This window comes from Sinohyriopsis cumingii, chromosome 12 (genome assembly GCF_028554795.1).
Source record: "Sinohyriopsis cumingii isolate HCF-2022 chromosome 12, ASM2855479v2, whole genome shotgun sequence".
Classification (NCBI taxonomy): Eukaryota; Metazoa; Mollusca; class Bivalvia; order Unionida; family Unionidae; genus Sinohyriopsis; species Sinohyriopsis cumingii.
In genome coordinates this window covers 15,595,516-15,608,337 of record NC_142972.1, presented here as the reverse complement: position 1 = coordinate 15,608,337, position 12,822 = coordinate 15,595,516, and the positions used below count along the sequence as shown (strand labels likewise).

Genomic DNA, 12,822 nt, shown 5'->3' with positions numbered 1-12,822 from the left:
CCAAATAAGGCACATACCTTTTACCAGAAAGAGACAGATTGGAAAATACACAGATCAGAGCATGGTAGACCAATCTGCATATACTGATGCCAGGCCAGTAATATCTTTACAGGGGTCCCCCACTTGTAAGAACACCCCTTCTGCAGCAGGAAAGTGACATTATAGGAGTCACGGTACTAATTCAACACCCGCAGTAAACATATGGAAACACCATCATATTCAAAATTTAATAACTTAAAATTTCTGGGCGCTGATGATCAGACATATTTCTCCATGCACAACTATCCTTGCTACAAGCTTCTGTGAGGAGAACACCATATGACCTGTGGCATTTTTTTAATCTACATGTGCATGAAACATGTTATTGATTCTGTACCAAATGAATCAGGTGCTACTTTCGTTAATGAGTACTCCTAAGTCAAGCTTGTAAAAATATTAAAATTGCATCAATAGAATTTTGTCTATATTTTTTTTAAATTACAGATAGGATAGGCTCTTAAAAGATATTTTTAATAAAGTTTTAATTTTCATTATCAACCAATTATGGACCACCAAACCTGTATATACTCTATTATTTGTTCACCCATTTCTAGACTGGTTCACAATTCTTCCATATAATTAGTACCATTTATCCTATAAGAGGGGTGTCCTTTCAAGAGGGGGATCATAAGAGATGTGAGTTAAAACTACACTGAGTATGAAAGGCATAACTAATTTTTAAATATTAAATATTTTCAGTTAATATGATAAAACTAATACCAGTGTTATCTTAAAAGAATTATTAATAATCATCAATCATGGTGCAGAACCAATGTCAGTAAAATCTGGTCATAAACATCTGGCTCTAACTATCCCTCTATGCCCATCAACTATCCCTCTATGTCCACCACTCACTGCAGTTGAATGCAAATTGATAATGTTTATCTCAATCTATCTGGCATTAAATTTCTCAAAAATCTTGATCAAATGATTTGCCCTGTTTTTGTATTGCCAAATTGCTTTCAAGAATGTCTGATATAATTTGCACTTTTTGCTAGAACTTATTTCTTTTTCGGCTACGTGTAGTTATCACAGGAGATGCTCAAATGAAGTGAGCTTGGGCAAGATCAACTTTTGTTTTTGTCATTAGTCTGGTACCTGGTTAAGTACATTTTGTAATCTAAGAGAGAGAAGCCACAAAGGCTAACATACCATTTTACTATCTGGCAAATGAATGTCATGCTGACTCGAGCTGAACAATACTGTTTTCCCAGTGGTTTCTTTTGTCATCTTGATATCATCAGTGGTAATAATAGCCAGTAATTATCAAAGTGACGATACCTTATAGTTAAGGAACACAAAGTAGCAAGGTACACCTCTCCCTCGTTAACTTGTGTACAGCGGGGTCCACAAACATGGACTGCACTATAAGCAAGGTGCGAGTTACCGAGGGACCTTCAAAATTTGAAAAAAATTCCTTTAACATCGAGAAAACCGTGGGGGGGGGGGGGGCAGCATTAGTGAACTGGACTGTTTAATGACTGCATCCTCATTTTACAATCACGTCGATAATAATTTTTAATAATGCGCTTTTTCTAATGAAGTTATTCTGTTTCAATAACAATTTTTTCTCTCAAAATATCAAACATATGAAAGATCGTTCCAACTAGTTTGAACAACCATCACGTGTACGCAAAAATCTGTGTATTACGTCGCTACTTTTTGTTTTCTTGATGAGTCTGGTTCCCGTAGTGGTATTTAATAGTATCTTGCCAAATTGGTAGTCCACAATTTGGGAACTAGACTACCTTCTGATACAACACCAAACAAGATTTTTTTTTTCTTCAAAAACACGCGACATTTATTTCATGACACGTCTACGTCGAAACTAAATTATTTACTGTTCATTTAGTACAATGTTAATGTCGTGATTTCTTTGGAAGTAATAATGAAATTTCTTATCATCCCTGAGGATATCTCTAAATGCCAGTTCAAGAATTCTCTGAAACTCGCTTGCCCACAATGGTCCATGTCTGTGAAATCAAGCTTCTTATTTTACGAAGTATTCTTTTTGCTTTGCTGCCTTGTTATCTTTGATCACAGTTATGAAAGAGTCTGTTAATTTAAGGTAGTTTCTGTTACATATACAATAACGTTTATTACAGTGTTCGATTGATCAAATGAAGCGAGTTCACCTGACATATGACCGAGGCCGCTAGATTTTAAGTTAGTCCAATTTTTGTGCCTTTTAACTTTTTCTTTTATTCCACCCCCTTTTGTTTTATATTCAAAAGACTTAATTAACATGATAATATAAAGGAGGCCAGCTTTTAATTCAATGCAACAATACAACAAATACTTCCACAAGTCAGTTATTAAAACAGTCTGCACTTAATTAAGTTCTCAGAGAAATGCTCACGGACATAGCTGTTACGGTAGATTGACGCATTTTACATTTAATTACAAGAAGACACATTGCACTTATGATGATTACACTTAAAAAGAACTAGAAGATGGAACAAATTTCAATTGATAAAAAAATTATTTAATTTTTCTTTTATTTATTCAAGTACTGCCTCCACTTGGCGTAAGTGACATTTTCATTGATCAAAATTTCCTTATATATCGTTAATTGCGGTATACTAGAAATGTCAATTGGAAAGAAAATGTAAAAAATTGTATGAGTTATTTTTAAATTTGATATTTTATAGTGTTGATTAAAATTGCCAGGTCCTCTCTACTGTTTTCAATGATAAAACGAGCGATACATCAAAGTTTCCGTTACCAATTTTGATCGTGATTTTCTTCAAGTTCAACAAATAGGAATAATTTTTTTGGGCATTTTCGGGTTTAAAAAACGGGATCCACGCTTGACACCATGTTATAAGTGGGTTCATGAGTTATCAGGGTGCGAGTTATCGATGGAGTTGTGTAATTAGATTATTTGCATCTTTTTATGGATTAAATTATATTATCAGCATGCTGGAACAAATGTCAATGTGTTGAGTTGAGAAATCAACAAATATTAGTAAAATTTCTATCTGTAAACAACCATTATGTAGCCGATTCTGATGCGTAAATGTTTGCAGTAATATGCAAACCAATGGCCACATCAGAGGGGTGGCCATCCTTTGGAGTACTATTGAACACAAACTCAAGGGATTCTGGCCATATAATGGGTGGCTGATGGTCATGGGGGGAGGAGGCATTGAGAAGGGGATCACTGCAAATTTAAATAATGTTGAAACACATTCAATAAAAAGATGCATGAGTGGGACATACATGTATTAGGCATAAAGGAAGGATGGATGAGTCTAATATTCAATCTTCCTGCCATATTCTTGTCAAAGCAGCATAATGTTTTATGAAAAGTAAGGCTGAGGGAGGTATGCTGATCTTGAAAAATTTTACTTTATGAATTTTGTTCTTCCTATTATGTTGTAACCTGAAACTCTATATGTAGGGGAAAAAAGTCTTAATCAGCATCTTTCTTTTCTCTGGATAGTTTCTTTTTAACAGATCATGAGAAAAAGCTGAAAATAATTTTCAAGGATCAGATTGAGTGAAGTGCATGATACATACAAATGTCTCAAACTCAGTTATATTCTTAAATATTTACCCTTTTTGCCTCCTCATCCTCCTCTATAACCTCCACATTCATTGCCTCTTTCTCCACTTTCACTTCATGATGATGATAAACCTCCTCCACAACATGTTCCTCCACCTCCACTTCTTCATCCTTCTCTTCCCGCTGACCATATATCATCTGTTCCACTTCCTCATCATTCTCCTCCTCTTGCCACTGATAATCTATCTCTTGCACTTCCTCATCATTATCCTCCTCTTGCCACAGATAACCTATCCCTTCCTCTTCCTCATCATTCTCCTCCTCTTCTTCATCTTTTATATCTGTCTCCTCTTCATCTGTCATCTCTTCCTCCTCCTCCTCCATCTCCTCTTCTATATTCTCTTGATGCAGTTTTTCTTGGGTCATCTGATCCATGCGATTCAACAGATTTCTTTCCTTCTGTCTTTGTGCATAGAACCAGCTCATTACAGACAGAACACGCTCCACATCTCGCAAAGAAACAAAGCTACACTCATCCTGAAAGAAAAGGAAATGATGACCTAAATAATCATTCAATCTCTATATAGACAAAATGCAGTTTTCAAAAAGGCACTTAGAAAATGAAAATCAACACCCAGCACCTACAGAAAAAGTTTGCTTATATTTTATAATTAATTCTATATTTTATTTAAAAGTTAGATTTAATATGGTCATGTAAATTGGTATATAGTAATATACATGATCATCCAAATATACACAAATTTTAATATGCTCATAAAAAATGTAACAAGTAAATGATTTAGAAGAATACCAAACATTTTACAACATGAACTGACCTTACCAGTATCATACAGCTAAGTTTAGCATAAAAACGTCAGATCATTCGACTTACCTAGTTTCATCCTCAGCATACATTCATTTCATTTCCTGAAGAAATGAAATAACAGTAGAACCTGTCTTGAAAGACCATCCCTTCTGCCCAAAAACAATGGTCACTCAAGACAGGAGGTCTCTCAAGACAGGTCATAACACTATATAACCAATAAACCTGTGCAAGGAGAACCTGGTCTCTCATGACAGGTGGTTCTTCATAGCAGTGGTCTCTCAAGACAGGTTTTACTTGATCTTTATTTTCAACATGGCTCACTGCTGTAAAGCTCTTGAAATTTCCCTAAGGCTGACCAATGGATCAGTTTGCCATATCCCTTTATTAGTCTATTCAATCAGAACCCTTCACAGTTTCTGCTGAATTACAGCTGATATTAACCAAACAAGTACCTGTATTCAAACACTAATTTACTAAAGTGAAGATCAGTGAAGATCATGGCCTAAAGTAAAACTGGACAATTTAATAAAACTTTATTTTGAATTTTTAAAAAATCATGTGTTCAGTATAAGAAATCAGGGGGGTGAGGGGTGGAGCAATTTGCATGATCTATCCACCGTTTGGTTTCAAAAGTTTATTGACTTTTGATAATTTGTTTTAAGATTCAGTGATCCTGCATCTTGTAAGAAAAGAAGTGATAGGATTTTCAAGATGGTCAGCATGGTAATCATTTTGGAGGTCAGATCAGTACCCTATTCAATAAGTATCAACATGACATCACCAATCATTTGATGAAAAACCATGTCGATTCAACCATCTGTCAAGGAGAAGTAACAAAAAGATACTGATGATAGCAAGTGTGTTGATAATATTGGATGACAATTGCAGTCATACTTAATGTTTTAATTTACTACCAACTAAACCATGGGATGAATGTGTTTTTAAAGTTTCATGACAATCCTCCTTGTTTTTTAGGATGACAAACTTGTTCAAATGGACTGACAATAGAGGACAGATGAACTAATAATTTCTGGCCTATTTGTCAAAATTTCAGGGTTACATCATATACATAGCTAATTGACATTCAGCTATATGCAGAAAATCAAGACAAGTAGATGCATGTATATTCTTATGGAAATCTCTCTTTTGATACCGAACAGCAAATTTTTGCACAATTTCAAGCTGTTGATATTATCTCTTTAATTTGTTTGAACTTTTGTTAGGCATCCATGATATTGGCATTGTGATGTGATTCTTCTGAAGTCTTCATCTATCTTTATACTTTTACAGTGTGCTGCATTGTTTTAGGAGAATGTATAATTTCTTCTGTCTGAAGTTGAAAGATTTCCTCATCATCAATTTTTTTTTCTTCACTTGGGAGTTCCTTGCAACTAGAATTGTGCAGTTTCTGAACATACCCTAATTTTTAAGTTAACATTAAAATATACTTTTGTTTCATTATTATGTATAGTGGTATCAAACTGTTATGAAAAGAGAGGAAAAAAATTCTAAAACAAGAAATAAAGCAACACCAACAAGAAAATATAAATAGGTAAAACTGATAATAGTATCTGCAAAAAGTAAACAAACAAGTGAGCCCTTGGCAATAGCAAAGACTAATGATATCAGTTTCCTGCAAAATTTGAAAGCAATTGTTCAAGTGTGATTTTCAGTACTTTATAATGGTCACTAAGGACTGGCAATTTGTTATTGGACACTGTCAATATCTGACTCAAGTTACATGTATTCATATATAAACTGGTTCATTATTTCCAAGGTTGTACATTGATGAATATGGTCAGAAGTGTAAAACATTGTCACTGATATACAATGCAGGTACCAGTGCTTATAAAAAGTTTTCCCTCAAAATAATGACCAATGTGATCTTGATGTTGGACTTTTTATTCTCCACCCCAGTAGTGGTATACTTCCTCTGATGTGACCTTCACACTAATTGGTAATCAATCTCTAGGGATATGGCCACCGAAACAATAAATCTGCTGACAATGATCTCCTTATGAAAATTCAAAATATTGCCCTTTCAAATATTTTAGTATAGTGTTTGTCCAGACTGGCAGAGAGATGAATGGATAACAAGAGTCTCTTAAGGGATTGATGCTATACTTGCCAAAAAGAATTTCAAAGAATTGAAGACAAGACCATTTCTTCATTTTAAATCTGCTAAGTGTTGAAGCCATCTCTGATATTTATGAAAAATAACAAGATTTTCAATGTTGTAGCCATATTGGATGTATAATAATAATAATAATAACAATAATAATAATAAAGGCTTTATTTAGAGAAGGCAACTCAGTTAGTTACAAAACTAATCTACATTGAGACCTTCTATCTGTTATGTAATCACTCCGGTGGCCTAGTGGTTAGAGAATCTGCCTTGGAAGCTGGAGGTCGTGGGTTCAAACCCTGGCTGAGTCATACCAAAGACTTACAAAAATGATACTAAGAGCTGCCTTGCTAGGCGCTCAGCATTAAGAGTTAGTGTTAGGACTGGTTGGCCTGGTGCCAGAATAATGTGACTGGGCGGGACATCATGCTACATGTCTGCGGCATGATGCCCCAGTGCTAGACATCACTATAAACTGCCACAATGCAGACATTGTAGCGATATGACTGAAAAATTGTTAAAACTATGTTAAAAATCCTAAGCACACACTCTATCTGTTATGTACAATATATACAGTATATACAACATGATGTGAAGAATCTGGCTTGACACTAAATAATTAAGTAATTTTAAAATTCAAATTATCAAGCCTGGAACACATGCACAGGCATCTGTGAAAATATAAACATATATAAAACATAAAATATCATCCTGCATTTTCTAAAGATTTCATCCATTTAAGACATTGCTTATGAAAAGAAGAAATGCTAGGAGCCTGCCTTATGTCACTGGGAATGTTCCATACCAGTGGACCAGTATACTGAAAACCTTTTTAAAAGAATTTCTTCAATGCCCTTGGTAAAATGTAATTTTTACTTCTTATGGACCTTAAATTTGGAGTACCATAAGCATCTCTTTGGTAAGAGACAGAAATGACTTTTCTGGATACATTGTACATCAACTTGCCCTTTCTAAGAAATATTCTTTCATGTAATGTTAAAACCTTCATATTATTCATTGCATCCTGGAAAATGTCTATACACTGATCTAGAATTAATTGGCAAGCCCTCTTTTGGAGTCTTAAATGTGTTGTTATGTTTCAATTAAAGGTATTACCAGAAAATTACATAAGAATAGTCCAGATATGGATGAATATAACTTTTATAAAAGATGATCCTATACTGAATTTATGATCATACTGTTTTCCTTGCACCATACTTGAAGTCTGTTGAGAGCATTTTGCAAGTTATTTTCAAGTACCGTTTTCGTTTTACCCATCTCGGACAGTGTAGGATCATCTGCATGGAGGTCAGGTCCTTTTCAAGCTGTGTCCAGTACAGACAGGACATAGTGGTCATTTGTCGATATCATGGCTTGTAGTGGACAAGTTTTATTGCCCCAGTCAGAAGTCACAGCAATATAATTATGTAATTGTGGATGACTAATTACTACATCGCATGGAACTTACCTGTCAGCTCAGCTGCAGTACAGAGTCCAAAATGCTTTTTTATTAGTCTTACACAATGCCATTTAATATTCAAAGACTCACCCAATAAAACACAACCATATAACATGTTTTGCAATATATGAAAGCTTTCCAAGCAAAGAATGCTGAAAATATTGCAGTGTTTAACAAAATATACAAAGTTCAATTATAATAATTTTTAGTTTTTGTGTGTGTGTGTGTTTGTGTTTGTGTGTGTGTGAAATAGAGAGATTCTGCTTTTAAACAAGCAAAAGGAAAAAGGACTTGCAAGTATTAGCTGGTTTCATTTTGCCAGTCACTATTTAATTGTTTGCTTAACAATTTCCCACACAATAAAATATACACAGTGCTATCCAATATGCAATTTTTGCTAGTCCAGCTTGTTTAGTACTTGAGATCTAAAAATACACATGTCCATATGACTCCTTTTCTGATGAACTAGATACGTTTCTCTTTCCAATTGACCTACTCTTTTTATGCAGGCTCTATGAAACATGTGATGCCACATTCTATAACCAACAGCTTAATAAATATGCAGATGTCTTGGTCATCTGATGAGCTTACATGTACTATTACAAAATGGATAGGTAAAGTGATGAAAAAGTGTAATCATGTAAATATTTTCTGCAGGAGATAAACTTGCATTATTTTCAGTTAATGCAGATGAAATTTTGGTACATTTCATTCTTTCAATCTACTTAATAATTACTGCAGTAGTAGCTAATTTCTCATGGATATCCATCATATCATTGCCTTTTGCAATGCAATTGAAATGCTTAATATTATTCAAACTTATTAATTGAGCAATACAAAAATTTAGTTTTGACATAGATGATTGTTTCACAAAATAAATGTTGCTGGTATTTGGAAAAGGATCTTGTTTCATGGTGTATCAGCAGTTAGTCTGGCCCCTGTTTTAGAGATTCCCTGCTTCAAACTTCATAGCCATGAATGAAGCAGGAAACCATACTAATCAACAACAATGATGTAATGCACAAATGTTCTCGTGTACATGGGAATATTTTTCAAAACCAGTTGGAATAATGCTAACAATCTTCAGATGTTGTGCATCTTGAAAATAAATGTAATTTAAACATGGTAGCAAACAACTTTATTAGAAAAAGTGCTTTATTCTCAACGCAATTATAAAACAAGTTACCAGTCAATAAATAGGATATTTACCCTCCCCTTCCAACCTGCAGTTTACCCGCTGTCCAGCGGAGATGTATTTTTTAGAGATACCTCGGTGACTTGCACCCTCATTTATAGTGTGGTCTATGTTTTTGGACCCCACTGTGTGCGAGTTATCAAGGGAGAGTTGTATTTCCTGTTTGTCTTCAACTATTCCTATTAATTCTGTCAGGTTGTCATGAATGTTATTTCTGTAACGCTCACTCATTTGACTTTTTGTCTATTAAATTTCTGAAGCATTAAGTTTGTACATGTTAATTATGACCAGATTTGACATCAAATAATATGAAAATAATAAAAGCACTTTACTAGCAGGTAAATAATACATTCGTTATATAAATTTCTCCAATATATTCATCATTTTGTAATTTGCAATTCAGCCAAAATGCATACTATTATGCAAACTTTGTCATGAAATGGTATTTGATCGTTATTAATTTGGCTTCTTATTTTTCATGGCTTTAAAGAGGTACTTCTTGTAGAAATTTGTTTCCCCTGTACCCGTTGTAGAAGAGGTTTTGGCTTCAATGGTTGTAAATCCCTATTATTTCCTGTTTATCTTGAACTGTTTCTGTTAACACCATGGTCATCGCGAATGTTATTGCAGTAATGCCCACTCATTCAACTTTCTGAAGCATTAACGCTACATATTAATTATGACCAGATTCGACAACAGATACTAACAAAATATGAAAAGCACCTGACAAGCAGGTTAATAAGGCAATTTATTATATAAATTACTCCAGCACATTCATCGTTATCATCTTTCACAACTTAGCTAAAAACATAATACTGTGCAAACTTCATCAGTAGATGTGACTGTTTTAGCTAAACAATAAAAATAGCTCTAGTTTTGTACATCTGTTTTATTTTAGCTTTATCTAAGTAGAATTTCTTCTTGTTCATACTGCCCCCACCAGTTGTTTAACTTTTATGGTATCACAGATCAGCTGAAAACATCATATATATCAATAATGCCTTGTAGATTGCCCGAAAAGGCTTAGCCACCCAGTACAGAAACTTCTCAAGGATTACATATTGTATACTTCAGGATATGGACTGAAAAACTTATGGAATCAGATAATTTATTCCATATCAATTCCATAAGTACTTCACAGCAAGTGAAAATATTATATGGAATAAAGTTGCAACTTTACAGTAGTGGCTAACATGCTAAATAGGACAAGGAATTGAACCAGGATGATTTCGAAGTTATATAACTCAAAACTGATTAACTTCCAGAATGAATTTAAGGAGGGACAACATATAGATCACTGGTGGGAATTGTTGCCAAATACCCATGTCTATCAAAGATAGTCATATCTTTGCGGAATTTTCTTGGCCCACAAGTAGAATCATCTTTCAATATCATGAGTGGTATTATTGTGCATATTATCAAAATATTCTACTTGTGTTTGAATTCAGTGTAAAATAAGAGTACTTATATCATGATAAACGTTTGTCACAGCTGCTTATGAAACAAGGACTAATTCAAGAGACCACAACAGCATCATAGTTGTACATTAATCAAAAATCAAGTCTGCAGTACAAGTGACATAAGGCAGGCTCCTAGCATTTTTTCTTTTCATAATCAATGTCTCAAATGGATGCTTTTCTGTAATTTTGCATTATTTTCATAGTTGAATTTTTCAAGGCAGATTAATATTTTATATTTTATATATTTTTATGTGTTCACAGATGTCTGTGCATATGTTCCAGGCTTGATACTTTGATTTTTAAAATCAATTATTTAGTGTCAAGCCAGATTCTTCACGTCATGTTGTATATACTGTATATATTGTACATAACAGATAGAAGGCCTCAAGGTAGATTAGTTCTGTAACTAATTGAGTTACCTTCTCTAAATAAAGCCATCATTATTATTATTATTAACTCTCATATCTCTTGCCTTGGATGTCATATAATTACAACATTTGTTGTTGTTGTTGTCATATGGTTTAACGCCATTTTTCAGCACAAGATAGGCTATACATGGCTGCCAGTATAACTGGTGGAGGAAGAACCCTGGAGAACCCAGTTAAGAACCACCGACCCACGAGAAGCTACTGGCAGGCTTTCCCACATACCCACGCTAGCCGAGCCTTGGACTCGAACCCACACAGACAGAGGTGTACAACATTTGTATATTTGTTTTCATGCACACTTAGTATCACCTTGGTTAATAAAGTCCTGTTTAATTCATATCCATTATTAATTTGAAACCTTCTGAAATGTCTGAAAAACTTCTGAAACTTCAGTAAAATACTATATAATTATCAAAATTTTAGTGAAATCTCACAAAAGTTGGAGTCAAATTTTTTGTGAAACCTCATAAACATTTCAGTGATATTTTAATTAAAGTTTTGGTTGAAATATTTGTGCAATCTCACCAAACTTTACAGTGAAATGAAAAAGACTTGAGTGATGCCATCATTGATTAGGTTTTGTATGCAAGAAAGAAAATGAGGACAAGAAAAACATAAATCTTATTTGATAATGTCTGTCAAAATAGTCCATTTTAAAAATTATTGTGAATATTAATCCTTGATTCCCTATAATGTCTAAGAATCATTAGACAGTTTAATAGAAATCTGAAGCAGATTTCTTATGGTTTAGGCAGAAAGTGCTTAAAAAACCTGTTTGAAATCCACTTTAAGTACGCCTGGAAAATTTTGTATGGCATGGACTATTACCAAATTCCATATGAACTATTTACAAATTCCATATGGACCATTTACAAATTCCATATGGTGTATTTCCCAACTCCATATAGATTATTCACAATTCCACATGGACTATTGCCAAATTCCTTATGGATAAATCACAAATTCCATATGGATTATTGCCAAATTCCATGGAATTTTAATTCAATTCCATATGGACAACCTACAGATCTCATGGACTAATTTGCATATTCCATGGGATTTTCCATACGGAGTCCATAACACTTCCATATGGATACATTGAAATCCATAAGAGTGGTTCAGCTGTAGAATAAAAATGTCCATATGGATATTTCTGTAAAAGTACATATGGATTCCATATCCATTCCATGTGGAAAATTTTGTACGGGAGGAAATACCAGCAGTCCACCAAGAATTAGTAGATTAAAACTTTGTTAACCATTTAAATTAAATCATTAATGAATGTTTGCATTAGTAAAATAATTAGTCACAATAATGTGGTTATTTTGTTAGTACTATATATACTCTCATTGTGCTTTTGTTGCAGACTGGATAAATTATCTTGAATTTTTTAAAAAAACCATATGGCTCATATCTTGTTAATAAGGTTAATGAATCAATGAAGAAGTTAATTAAATTGTGTCATACAAAAACTTCCATCATACAAAGTGTAATTTTATGTCCTGCGACTTTTTGTCCTACATGTCTCTCGTAAGAGTGAAAATTCAAAATGTGACTTTCTGTCATGTACTTTTCTGTCCTACATTCTGCATACTAATCAACAATGTATAATTGTGTTATTTTAGTTGTGTCATATCAAAGGTGAGTAAATGTGCCAGATTGCTTGGTCACAATTGCAAGTAAAGTCTGCTATCCTAGTGCAGGTCATTTGTTTAGATAAGCAATGGATAATCTCTAAATATACAATTAAATGCTGACTGGAGGCAATGTATGGTAAATGAA

General features: G+C 33.8%; 1 protein-coding gene across 1 annotated transcript in view; it reads right to left on the bottom strand.

The window, feature by feature from the left end:
• The window catches only part of LOC149786029 (E3 ubiquitin-protein ligase rnf213-alpha-like), a 598,535-nt gene that overhangs the window by 268,456 nt on the left and 317,257 nt on the right, over positions 1-12,822 (bottom strand). The window contains exon 42 of the mRNA XM_089976317.1: positions 3,599-4,084. Coding sequence (XP_089832443.1) covers positions 3,599-4,084 — 486 coding nt within the window. The remainder of the gene's footprint in view (positions 1-3,598; positions 4,085-12,822) is intronic.